This window comes from Pleuronectes platessa, chromosome 24, assembly GCF_947347685.1.
Source record: "Pleuronectes platessa chromosome 24, fPlePla1.1, whole genome shotgun sequence".
Lineage (NCBI taxonomy): Eukaryota > Metazoa > Chordata > Actinopteri > Pleuronectiformes > Pleuronectidae > Pleuronectes > Pleuronectes platessa.
The window spans coordinates 8,909,386-8,923,209 of NC_070649.1; the positions used below are offsets into that span (position 1 = coordinate 8,909,386).

Here is a 13,824-nt window from a genome sequence, read left to right on the forward strand (position 1 = left end):
GCACATTTATCCAAGCCCTGCTTCAGTTGACAGGCAGTCACTTGTCACGACCGGTTGCAGCATCACAGACTTCCTGTCGGGGGGGGAATCCAAAGAGGAATTAACCTGTTTACCAATGTGTAACCGTCATGTTCAGAAACTCAGGTCGAAACCAAGCATTTCTCACAATGAGCAGCACTTTGTGAACTCCCTCAATAACCGGAAGAAACCTCGAGCAGAAGCAGACTGGGTGTGGGCGGCCGTCTGCCTCCAACAACGAGGACTGTTGTCTGTCATAGGAAAATAAAAGAAGAAAGTAAGATGGCATTGGTCATGTCCCACTGTTGCAGAGCCACACAGGTTTTAGGAAGGTGACTGGAGAGGATGGATTCACCTATTGCACTGCTGCAGTTAAATGCAAAAGGTAGAAATAGCATTCATAATGAAAAGGTCATTATTCTTCTGATATGCTTGGTCCCCACATGCCCACTAGGGCAGGGGTATACAACTGAAATTTAAAGAGGTCCAGTTTGAGAACATTTCTTGAAGCAAAGGTCCGGAAGATCATAATTTCTAACTATTTAGTGTGATATATATTTAAGTAGCCTAGTAGTTGTATCAGCAACTACGTGTACTCAATACCTGACTGTCAAAGCAAATTAATTCAGTAAGCTTCAAAAACTTTTGTGCTGATTAGTGAGCCTTGAACGATATTTGGTTTTGATAATGCTCCTTGTGGAGAAAGCTGCCTCGCAGTTGTATGTTGAGCCAATCATGGTCAAGATGTACAGGGGCTACTTTCCTCAGAGCTGAGAAAGCTGTCGCAAAGACCATTTGGAGCCGGAAAGGGGAAGGGTCAGTGTGGGGGTGGGGGGGCTGGGAGAGCGCCCTCACCTGCACCACAGAGGATCAATCAGTGCAGGTGAGAGCTGTTAGCGGATTGGTCACACTCCTCACACTTAAGTGGCTCAGGGCGACTCAGAGACTAGAGACCTGAGAGGAGCCGGACAAAACTGAGAAGCTCGTCACTTTGTGTGTGATTTAAGTATTTGTGTGTACACGTGATTTAATTATTTGTGTGTGTTGGAGAGCCCCGTGGCAAGCACGACTGCCACAGTCAGTTCTTGCAAACTGCTCTTACTATTATATATTCACCTATTCTACTGCAGCAGTTAGATGCAAAAGGTGGATATAGCATTCATATTGAAAAAGGAAAAACTGTCATTATTCTTCTGATATGCTTTATGCCCACTAGGGGGTTTATGTTTCATCTGCAGCAGCTCAGTTTTCTTCCTAGCTTATCTCCTTTAGAACAGGAAACAACGAACCATCCTTTAGAAAGGATATTATTTTTGACTTTCCGACTGCAGCCCTTGTGTGTGCTTCAACCACATTCGACCCAAACCTCACAGGACTCAACTTAAATTGTCTCGAAGGGTTTTGCAGCGAGACATAGACGATAAAAACCAGGCACAACTTCAAAAACACAAAAGGGTAAAGGAGGTAGAGGCACATTGTGTTGCAGATTCGGGAGAACAAGAGTGGTCCCTGGTTGACCTTAAAATTGTTTATAAAAGTATTACTAAAAATATTGTATAAAATATATAAATATCATTAAAAAAGCTCCTGGCCAGAGAAGAGAGAGGACAGGTCAATGGGAATCTCTTGCATTTTAGGATTGATAGAAAGGACTCATGAGTAGGGTTGCAAAATTCCGGGAATATTCAAAGTTGGAAACTTTCCATGAGAATATAAGGGAATATAGGGGAACAAACGGGAATTAACAGGAATAAACTGGAAATTGTGTGGGTAATTTATACTAACTTTATTTACCTTGTCATATACAGACATAACTATAAACATTTTGTAGGCTGATTTGAGCCCTGAGGAAACTTTGGGCACTTGACTATATGCTTCTGCATCTTTGTGTCATTCTTAACATAGGTCTTTGCACAGTATTTGCAAATGTACACAGCCTTTCCTTCTACATTGGCTGGGGTGAAATGTCTCCACACATGAGATAGTGCACGTGGCATTGTTCTGTAGAATAAGATGAGAAAAAAGCTTGTAAAAAAACACTAATGTAATGCCAGAGATGTAAATAGTTGGCCAATTGGAATCAACTTGAAAAATATTTTATAATTGACGGATAAATGAAGAGAAAGAGGCTAGATGAACACATGAACAATCCTCAATCAGCATGCTAATATATGTTCCCCAGTAATATCATGGAAACTTACCTGACTAGTCCTGCACACTACAGCAGGCCTCAATAGCCCTGCTGTAGTGTGCAGGATGCTGGGAATTATCTGTGCATGTGATGGAGAAATGCACAGTGGAGAGTTGAAATTCAACGTGCAGCATGTGCTGCATTCCATACATCTTTAAAATAGTTTTAAATGATGTTTTTAGTGCTCAGCGTTTAATTTGTGTTTTTTTTTTTCTTCAAAATTTCCCCAAATTCCCAAGCTGAATATTCCCATGGAAATTTACAGAAAATTTTCCACCCCTTTGCAACCCTACTTATGAGTCTCATCGACATTAAACTTTGCCAAACTTTGTCACTTCCCTTCCATATGATGAAGTGATGTCACAATCTGTTTATTCTTCCAAATGCAATTGCATGGCACAAACGCTTCTCAATCTGTAGTTCCTCATTAGAAACTCTCAAGAAATCGTTGACAAAGTTTGGTGAGATGTTAAATTATTTATTTTCTCTTGATGAAAAATAGTTCTACAACATTCTGTCGTATATGCTTTCATTTCATGAAGAATAAAACGGAGGAAACGAGCCAGGCATCACCCGGTAACTGAAGCTTTCAAACTTTGAAAGATGATGTTTCTACAAGCTTTCCAGAAAGTTTGAATCTTACACAACTGAGGCTGAAACAGTTTACACATCTCTTAGGGTTGTTTTTCAGAATAAAAAGCATTAAATATATTCCAGAGTATGAATTTATTCCCTCAGCAATCCAGTCCCAAACACCTGACAACATGTCACAGTGCAACAATAGAATGTCATTCATAAAAGCCAAACTGAACAATCAATTTCCTCTCAAATAAAACAAATAATCGAAACAAATAAAAATTGATTTAAAATAAGCTGCCACAACAATCCATTTATGAACGTTAAAATAAATTCGGAGCTATTCACTCATTATAAGAACACAACTTTGAAAGAACGTAATGAGATAAAATCTGTTTTAAAAGATATTTAGAGATAAAAGATACACTTAAGAGGGAGAGAAGTTGTTTAACTTGCACGTGCAGCTGATCAGAAATCAGTTTTCTCCCTGAGCACGAGCGCTTAACAAAACTAGTGATGGGTGTCACTGCTTGATTCCGGCTCCCCTTCAGTTTTTCCAGGTGTAGCTGTAGTTGTTCAAGTTGATGTGTGTCAGAGCGGTCTTGCCCAGGCTCGAGGGCTGCTGCAGCTGCTGGAGGGAAGCAGGGTGGAGGCCACACCCGGACAGGTCCACGGAGCAGGGGGTGCACTGCGAACGCACAGACAGCTGGAGTGAGTGGATGTTTAGTGAGTGACCCCTCACCGGGCTTTACTTGTACAGTTTATTGCCTTTCACCCATTTACATACTTTATTTATGAGGGGTAATCCAGGGGTTCAGTGTTTTCCCCCCAGAACATTTCATGTTTATGGGGAGCCCTGGAATCAAACCGCCGTCGTTGTTCATTTAATTCTTCTATAATGAGTCTTACCTCTTGCTTGGTGTGCACGTTCATGACAGCAGTAGGTGCGTGCGTGTAAAGAGTAGCGGAGTAGTTTCCTTTCTGTGAGGGCCGAAGAAGGTTGGTGATGGTGTGAAGAGACGAGGGGAGGATGGGTCCTGCAGAAATCAGAGAAAACACAAATACAATCCATGAAAGAATAAACATTTCATCACTTATAATAAGACCATTTTCTTTGTGATCTGGAATCTTGCAGTCGTTTACATGTAGTTGTGTATATTCACACTACACAACTACATGTAAAACCCCAAAACACGTGGATTAGTCCCAGACGAATGCACCACTTCCTCTTGTTTGACTAACAATTATAATTACATGTATGTTTGTGAGCTGTTTGTGTAATACTGCTGACTAAGGTCATTTTCAGAGATGACCTGTGGGTGAAATCCAAAGAATTGGATGAGAGGTGGAGCAGCCGCGTGCAGCAGACAGAGACAGGAAGTGATGTTCTAACATTCTTATTGTTTCATATTTGTGTCTTTCAAGATAAGAAAGAACTGAAGACACAGAATGACTTTTAGATAAATGGATCAGATGCTGCTGCTGTGTACCTGTGATCTCCAGACTGCTGATATTCTGGAAGCTGGAACCAACCTGGCACTTCACGTTCACACTGCGAGCCTGTAAACACAACAAAACACACAAACACACACTTGTTAATATGTCATCATCTGTCTGATTGTGTGTGTGTGCGTGTGTGTGTGGTGCCCAAACCTTCAGCGTGTGCATTGTAGCTCCTCTGAAAGCGCTGGGGGCCAGCAGGGTCGGGGGTAACCCAGCCTGGGAACCCGCTGAAGCCACCAAACCCTTGCAGTTGATGAGGAAGTTGATGAGGGTGAAAGTGTGAGATCCCTCCACACACACCACAGACTCGGGTTTGTGGTCCAGAGCCACAGTGTGACTCTCCTTACGACTGGAACCAGTGGTCAAGGAGCTTTAACCCGTTTTGCTATAAATAAAACATGACGTGCAACGCTAAGGGTTGTTAGTTACGCAAGACAGTCAGTGTCGGGAAACTAGGAGGATACAGTTGTATGCTGATGCTGTCGGGCTTCTTGATTTTGTCCTGGATTCCCATCTCCTTCAGCCAGGAGAAGCTGCTGTCTTCATCGTCGTTATATCCGTCTTCTCCTCCCTCGTCACCCTCCTGACACTCGACACCTTCTTTCAGCTCAGAGCACCTGCAATCAAACATTCCAAAATGATCACAATCGTACTCACATCACTCAGATATTGTTCTTCCTCAGCTCATGCATTTATTGTTTTCCTTTAACAACTATAGTGAGTATTGGTGTCATGGTGTGTTGGCGTACTCCCTATTTTGATATCCCATCTGACAACTTGGAGGTGAATGGGTGTATGACTGTGACGGCCTGCTGGCCTGTGCCGGTATTGTATCTAACCCCCTGTTTGTGCCCTCTGATCGCTGTATGCAGATTGGCTGTTTTGGCTGATGAGCTGTAACTGGGTGCACCCGGCGCGCAGGTCCCGGACTGGTTAAAAGGCTCTGGCTCCTCCTCCGTCGGGGTTGTTGGACCTGCAGCAGAGACGGCTGGAGGCTGGTCTTGGCCCAGCAGCGGGAGTGTTGTGTTAATCTTTTGTTTCGTACCTGTGCGTCGTGTATTGATTGGTTGCAGACGTTTTTGTTAACTTGACTTGGGCTGAACAATTGTAGGGAACGAAATCTGAAATAAAACCTTAGTATTACCTGGTACCACGTCCGTGTTTTGTATGTCATTCCCACCCTAGGTTGTGACATATGGGGGCTCGTCTAAAACACCAGTAAATGTTCTTGGGTACGTAAAGCGTCATCTTGTTATGATTTCTGATTAACTTGGATTTGTAAAATCGGATCAATAAATTACCTTGATTAGGATTAGTGCGTGTCTTCGGATGCGTGGTTTTTTTTATTTTTGTTTGTTGTTTTTGGGTGGCAGAAGATCTAGAGCGGTTGTCTCGGGGGCACTTCCGATTTCCACTGAGTCACTATCAACCGGTGATTTGTTTGGATTTACGGGCTCCGTGCTTAAAATCCCCGGTCTCACGCCACCTGAAGAAAAGCAGGGTCTACTGCTGAGATAGGTACTGGGGTAATTTGTTGATCTCTGTAGCAAATCAAAGGTTAATTGGGGAATATTGATTTTGTTTGAATATGGCGTCAAAAATTGTGACTGGTTTTATCCAAACTCCTTCGGCTGAATTATTAAACTCGTTAACTAAAGACCAGTTAATCGAGGTTGCGGACAATTATAACATCGTCGTTTCCGTGATACAAAGGAGATTAAAAGAGAGCGTTAGGTGTGGTGTTGTGGCTGGGCTGGAAGGGGTAACTGTTTATTTGGATGATGTGGTTACGGTCAGTAATACCTGGTCATCACATCTGGAGCGCTTGCGACTGCTCCTCGCGCGCCTGGCACAGGCACGGCTCACGGTTAATCTAGCCAAGTGTGAGTTTGCTGGAGCGACCGTGACCTACCTGGGTAAGGTAGTGGGGCAGGGGCAAGTGCTCCCCATCCGGGCCAAAGTACAGGTTATTGACGAGTTCCCTGTTCCTGCTACAAAACGCGAATTAATGCGCTTCCTCGGGATGGTGGGTTTTTACCGCTGCTTCTGCAGAAACTTTTCGTCCGTAGTCGCGCCATTGACTAGTTTGTTAAAAGCAAAGGCCACTTATACGTGGACAGACACCTGTCAAAACGCGTTTGACTCGGTTAAAGCTCTGTTAAGCTCTGCACCCGTTTTGATGGCTCCACGACTGGACAAACCATTTAAAATTCAAACGGATGCCAGTAACGTCGGCGCTGGAGCGGTGTTGATACAAGAAAATGACACTGGCGTAGAACATCCTGTATGTTTCTTTTCGCGAAAATTCAAGAATTACCAATTGAATTATTCTGTGATTGAAAAGGAGGCCCTCGCGCTCGTATGGGCACTCCAGCATTTCGAGGTGTATGTGGGTGGGCATTGTTCGGCCGTGGTTATTTATAGCGACCATAACCCACTGACCTTTCTACATTCTCTCCAGAACCCAAACCAACGGCTGATGAGATGGAGTCTCTTTCTTCAGCCATACAACTTGGATATTCGCCACGTTAGGGGCTCTGACAATGTAGTTGCAGATGCATTGTCACGAGCCCCTATGTGTGCTGAGTAATGTTTATATGTTTAACTGAATTTTGTTTTTGTTTATTGTGTAAACATTGGGACAGGTGAAAACCTGGGGGGGGGGGGTTTCCATCTTTTTAGGGGGAGGGTGTGACGGCCTGCTGGCCTGTGCCGGTATTGTATCTAACCCCCTGTTTGTGCCCTCTGATCGCTGTATGCAGATTGGCTGTTTTGGCTGATGAGCTGTAACTGGGTGCACCCGGCGCGCAGGTCCCGGACTGGTTAAAAGGCTCTGGCTCCTCCTCCGTCGGGGTTGTTGGACCTGCAGCAGAGACGGCTGGAGGCTGGTCTTGGCCCAGCAGCGGGAGTGTTGTGTTAATCTTTTGTTTCGTACCTGTGAGTCGTGTATTGATTGGTTGCAGACGTTTTTGTTAACTTGACTTGGGCTGAACAATTGTAGGGAACGAAATCTGAAATAAAACCTTAGTATTACCTGGTACCACGTCCGTGTTTTGTATGTCATTCCCACCCTAGGTTGTGACAATGACCTTTACTACAGTCAGCACCAGGGGGCAATACAGATGTTTTTTAGGTTTACTTATGGCACTATCATGTCATTCTTCTTTGTGCGGTCCAGATCAAAACAGTGTTTTTCCTGTTCCCTAAATAATGGAGCCTTATAAAAGTTCCTGAAAGAGTAAAATTGTTAGTTCGGTATTTCAGGATGAAAACCTTCCTGTGAGCTCCTCAAAGTCAGAACAGCTGAAAACAGAGTAGAGCTGCATTCCTGTTAAGTTAAGAAGAGATAAAGAAGATACAAGAAGTCAGACTCACCCCTCCGATTTGCCATCCTGCCCATCCAGGTTCTGTGGGTCCTTGCTCTTCCTCTTGTCCTCCACTAGAGGGAGACTGAACTCTATACCTGAACAGATAAAGAAAGGGACAAATTGAAGTAAAAAGTGAACAATTAAGAAAACCTACTTTTTCTATTATATTTGTGTTTGTATTTATTAGATGAAAAAAAATATGACGACGTTTGAGTTTAGTCATCAACACCTGACATTAGTTCATAGAATTGTATAGTCATAACATTTTGTATCGTTTTTTATGCACATTTGATTAATTAGGAACTTTTAATCGAGAATAAAAAGCTTCTTTAGAAGGCTAAATAAGGATTCTATTGAAAAGTAATTGTTATTTAGACATGATTATATAATATCTATAAAATATTAAACTTGGGGAAATCACTGTATTTTGTGCAACCACCCCTTTCTGAACATTTTCAGCATATTTGAACAATACCTCGATAATAACGATACATTTTTTTAGGGTGTTAATGCAAAACATGGGTTCCTAACTTCAAAAGGTGGAAAAATACTAAATACATTCATTGTGAATTCAAGGTTTAGGGCCTTTTATATAGGATACAAACACTTCTAACTTAAATCTAACTGGCAACTCCTAGTTAATGTAGCAAAGCATTAATGTGCGTAGAGAAGCGACTCACCTTCAGCCTTCATTGCCTCTCTGAGACCTCGAGTTGTGGGAGAGATCAAGGCCGTGATGGGACTAGAACCACCGAGACCTGCTGCCCTGAACAACACTGTAAACTGACCCCACAGAAAAGAACAGAGAATAAATCACATGTTCTGCTGTAACCATTTGTAACAACAGCATTCGATTTATACGAAAACTGAAGGAGCTACCTGATAGGAGCAGAGGTAGAAGTAAGGACACTGTCTGGCCTTCAGTAGACTGTAGAGGGATGAGAGACTGACTGACCTATAGAGGAGAGAGGAACAGAGAGAAAACACTAGGTGTCTAGGTCAATTATAGAGAAGCTGTTGGCAGAGAAAAACAGCTTTTGCTGGAAACAGATTTCATATAGTTGAGGAAAGTAGAAAACATCTGTATCTGTTCCTTGAGGGAATAAAAACAACGCCTCCAGGTTGTCTGGGTATGTTTGCTGGAGTTTTGTTATTTCGTACTTTAGAGTCTTCTTAGGGGCAACCAAAGGTTAAGTTCATGAATTACAAGTACAAGATGCCAGTGTGGTTTGGGGACGTCCTCCACAGGTGCTGGTGGTCAACAGACTGGTTTTGGCCACCTGATGTTTGTCTGTGTTTCCACCGTATGCATTATCATGACATGGCGACAAAGCTTACATAATATAATTCCTAGGTACCTGACCAGAGCCCACCAAGGCTTGGGCTTGATCCAACAAATAGTTTGTTGGGATCTCTACAGTTTGATTTTGTATTTACAGAGCACATGTCTGTTATTAAGGAAAACAAGCAACAACCATGTTTGAGGGATGGGGCAACACAAACTCAGTGCAGCTTATATTTGCTGCATCGGGCTAGAGACGGGTTCAGATGGAAAAAAATTGAATGCCTGTCATATTCTGGTGTGGCTTGGTTAGTTTGCTCTCTGGGTTGGATGGGTTCAGAAAGAAAAGCATAATCAAAGCTGCTCTCTGTTGAATAAGAGGTCTAAACAAGCACTAGAGTCGTGATATGGATGTAGCTTAAAACCAATATCCCCAGCCTCACCATTCACTCATGAGACTCTGCTGCAGGGATGGATTTTGTGCCCAGGGGGTGCTCTTCCCTGTGAAGCGCCTCTCGGCATTGATCCTGGGGAACAGAGAGAGCCAGGGCAGGGAGGGATGCTGCCAGTAGACCAGACTCTGCTGGAAGGCACACCGAAGCTCCGGGCAGGACTTGGGATCCTGCGGGGGAACAGAGGGGACACGATGAGAGATGGATTCTCATTAAACTTCGACACCAGAGGGTGAGAATCATCATCTTGAAGACACAAGGTCACATGTAATAATGAGACAAAAAGGCTACCTGGAGAGTGTGAGGCAGGCTGGTGAACTGAGCTCTACAATGCTGGCTGAGCCCGAGAGCCTCCTCCTGGGCTTTGGGCTGCTCGGCCCACGACAGGGTGAGCGGGGAGGTGAAGAGGAGCCGAGTCTTCAGGCTCCAGTCTGCTGGATACTCTGTGCAGACGGGGGGAGCTATGGAGGCGGGGGCAATGGCCTGAGGACTCTGGGAAGAGAGCGTGGAGAGGGTTGGACAATTAATCAAACATGTCAGACAGATGAAGAGACACACGTTTTGTATAAATGCTTTACAAATAACAATGTGAAAAGTGCAGGATAAAATATACAACCTTCAACAGTGGACTTTTAACCTCTTCTTCCTCTTCTTCAAACAGAGAGTCATCCTCAGAGACAGTGAGACACTTCTAGAGTAGGGGACAGATGAGTGAAAAGGGGAAATGTGACAAAGTACGGCAGAAAATAAAGAAAACAAATGATCTGTTTCTATAATCAGAGTAAAGACACATCTGCCTTGTGAAGACATTAAGGACATTCAAAATTCAAATATGAACTTTGACAACTGTTTCCCCAATATGGTTATGGCTGAGACTTCTGCTGTGTGTCAATAGTCAACAGTCAAACCAGTGAGTCACCTTTATATGATGTTTGAATCAGAGGCGGGCAAGTGGTGCAACAATCTGATTGGCCACTGCAGTGTCAACATCCTGTCTTAGACAGTGGCGCTTCCTTTGTGGGTTTCAAATAAACTACTAATTTATAAACAATACCTACACTAAAATGACAGATTTTTTTATTAGAATTATTTATTTACATTTTTGGGGGAAACTCTAGATCTGCCACCGATTTGAATATAGAGTTTGGGTGGATAGTAACTACTACTTTATTGATCCCCAGCCAGGGTTAATAAATAATAAAGACAATTTAAATTGAATAAAAATACAGACAATGTGGATATGATATACAACTTTGTAGAGAGATGCACTTGAGTAAAGTGTATGTACATATGTATATGTATAGATGTAACATGTATAGACAGGTGTGTGTGTGTGTGTGTGTGTGTGTGTGTGTGTGTGTGTGTGTGTGTGTGTGTGTGTGTTCTTCACATGCATTATAAGTGTAGTATAACCACAAACCTTAGAGGGGACATCCCGGTGCTCGTGTCTCTCTGCCTCGGTCAGGATGGCACTGAAGGATGAAACTCCTCGACACTCTCTCTTTGTTGACATGTCCTCGTCATGCTGATCCTCTGCAGCGTCGCTTTTCACATCGTCGTTAAAGATGTGTATTTTCTTTTTGGGGCTGTACGTGTTTTCGATACTCGAGAACGGGTTTCTGCGTTTGGTTCCAGCTCCGGAGCGGCTCTGGTTGCTGAACAGCGGTCCGGGGGAGAACGGCCGGACACACGCCGGGGACGAGCCGCTTGGTCCCGGGCTGCCAGTGGACTCCTGCCCGCTCGGGCTGGACAGGACACCGGCGTCACTTCGGGATCTCCTCCACCTCTTCCGCATAATGTCCGCGGGTCGTTTGAAGTTCGGGGAATATCCTGCCTGCTGAGACATACTGCCGAGGGACTGTTTAGCAAGGTAGCTCAAACTGAAAGGCTGATCTGGAAGAAGACGGGAGCCGCTGCCGTTTTGTTATTGCGCCTTCCGCACTGAAACAAATTTGGCGCGTAGAGTGCTGACGTAAGGGGCCGCGCGTGATGCGGATTGGCTCGTATGAAAAACGGAACTTCCGGTTTAAGACGTCAGACATACAAATAAAATGCCATCATTTAAAGGTTATAATAAATATTGTTTACCTCGACGTAACCACCCCTCGAAAAACTAAAATATAAATTAATATGGTGTGTTACAATTCAATTATATTATTTAAAAGATACTTCTCTTATCTACTGTTGAAAATTACTGAACAATAATTTCATTTTAACAAAATGTTTGAGAATATTTTGTTATTATAACTTCTGTAAAACAACACGATTCATTATTTTAAAATTTAAGTTAATACTTCTTCTATCTTCTTATCTGTAGGCTATGGTTTATGTGTGTGGGATTTATGCTGTTCTCCCTCCCTGCCTGAGGGTGGTGCTGTACACCGTGTCCTGTGTTTTCGCCTGTGTGTTGAGTGCTCTCCCTGATACCGATTTGACCTGATTCATAAAAAATATGAATTTGATAGGACTGCAATCTACTGGGGCACTGGTCATCCTTGAGAGTGGAGAAAAAGGATCCATTTTATGTTAAGCTCAGGTCTACCCTAGGCCGGGCGTAACAGGGTGATTTAACTTATGTTATGATACTTAACAAGAGTTGTGTACCTTTAATACTCACATATGAATATATATACACATTCCCAGTGTTATTGATTGTGTAATCATGTGTTAATTAAACTAAGCAGATGAGTTACAGGGAATTGGCTTAATCAATTGGGGGCGACTTTTCGTGATAGTTAGGACAAAGGATTCAATTTAACAATTTAGTCTGCTGAATAAAATAAAAAAGCTAAGTTGTTGCAATTAATTATTATTATTATTATTATTATTATTATTAAAGGTTCAGTGTGTAAGATTTAGGTGAAAGGGATCTATTTGCAAAAATTGAATATCAAATAATCCTAGTGATGTTTTCACTACTGTCTAATCATCTAAATTGTACTAATTGTTGTTTTCTTTACCCTACAATGGGCCCTTTATATTTAAAAATGTTATATTTACATCGGGAGCAGGTCCTCTCTACAGAGGTCGCCATGTTTTTTACAGTAGCCCAAACTAAACAACTTTAGAGTTTGGATAGGGATGGTGAGGTGATGGGTATTCAGCTGCAACATGCAACTTCATCACTAGATGTCACTAGATTCTACACACTGAACCTTAAAAAGTTTGTAATACAGCTGAACTTGCCATACCATTGCAGACTCCAGGGACACCCTGATTCACGACTGCACACAAAGGTCTCCGGTTTAACCATCGCCCACATATAAATAAATCATTTTTTAACAACTGGCCTGGTTTGTTGCTACCCCCCCCATTTTCTTGCCATCACCACCTCTGTCCTGCTGTCACATTGATTAATAGGATATTATGTAAATTCTTGCTCCCTGTTAATTTCTTCCACATTTGTCAATAAGCTGGGTCATCAATCACATCTGAAGCTCAGCCAGGCACCAAACGATGGCTGCTGTTGGGAAATCAATTGCTGTCTCCCTTGGTCGGCTGGAGGCAGGAAACTAGCGCCTTAAGCATCCAAAACGGTGATGGGTTTGATTGCTGATGAGTTTGAATGAAAGTATTTTGACCCCCACATGGACCTGCATCATAGCTCATGAACCGTCAATTAATAAGACTCAGTCGGAGGAATGCAAATTCCTTTTCTTCAACTTCTGGTTTAACCAGATTTGTCAGAATGGGAATAAAAAAACTAATTCATGAGAAAAAAGAGACCACATATTGAATTAGAGATATGTGTAAACTCTCAGCTTTACCTTCTTATCTAGAATACAGAAGATTTAAAGGTATTTGAAGCTGAATCACATTTCGGGACCAAACACTGGGATTGCAGTTTGACCTCTAGATGTCAGTGTAATCTAAGGCTGCATGGCTATCCCGTTCAAACTTACAGTTCCATTCTCCTCTCCAAACAACCATGCACTTAAATGTCAAGACGATTTTCTTTACCTTTAAAGCAGTGCTCAGTTTATTTTGAGAGGAAAAATTGAAATGAATGTCAGCAGCTGTCAGTTTAAGGAAAAAGTCAATTGACTGATTGCGATAATCCCCCCTAATATCCAGAGATTTTCCTTAATTTATACATTTTACAGTTATATATTTCTAAGAAAAAAGAGGGGATTTGGTCTTTCTCATGAGCTACACTTTCTGTCAAGGTTAAAAAAGAAAAATAATGAGAATCTCAGAATCTTGAGTAAACTTCTACTCTGTTTGAGAGCTTGATAAAATTCCAGCTTGCCCGTGGGGTTTTTTTTATCCCATAAACAGTCACCAATGTATCAACACACTGGGTCACTGGTAGCTAGGCATGCCAAAGTGTCCTTGTGCAAGGCGTTGAATCATCACTGCCCCTGATGGCTGTTCTGACAGAGGGTCAACGATGTGAGGAAAAACGTAACATTTATCAGTCCTATGGGTAGATGA

The 13,824-nt window shown here is 42.6% G+C and overlaps 1 protein-coding gene across 1 annotated transcript; it reads right to left on the reverse strand.

Annotated features, from left to right (window-relative positions):
- Positions 1-2,672: 2,672 nt before the first annotated feature.
- Positions 2,673-11,316, reverse strand: LOC128431265 (protein downstream neighbor of son homolog). Its single transcript, XM_053417535.1, has 12 exons — positions 10,811-11,316; positions 10,007-10,081; positions 9,682-9,882; positions 9,382-9,560; positions 8,536-8,611; positions 8,337-8,439; positions 7,664-7,751; positions 4,753-4,905; positions 4,439-4,637; positions 4,276-4,345; positions 3,695-3,822; positions 2,673-3,473 (listed from the first exon to the last, which is right to left on the reverse strand). Exons 1-12 carry the CDS (start codon positions 11,234-11,236, stop codon positions 3,333-3,335), a joined length of 1,839 nt encoding a protein of 612 aa, XP_053273510.1. The 5' UTR covers positions 11,237-11,316; the 3' UTR covers positions 2,673-3,332.
- Positions 11,317-13,824: the final 2,508 nt, after the last annotated feature.

Coding starts and splice junctions, on each gene's coding strand:
- LOC128431265 (XM_053417535.1), bottom strand. CDS start 11,236: ATGTCTCAGCAGGCAGGATATTCCCCGAACTTCAAACGACCCGCGGAC. Junction 10,082..10,810: donor ACCGGGATGTCCCCTCTAAG/GTTTGTGGTTAT, acceptor CCCCTACTCTAG/AAGTGTCTCACTGTCTCTGA. Junction 7,752..8,336: donor AGAGGCAATGAAGGCTGAAG/GTGAGTCGCTTC, acceptor TTATCTGTTCAG/GTATAGAGTTCAGTCTCCCT.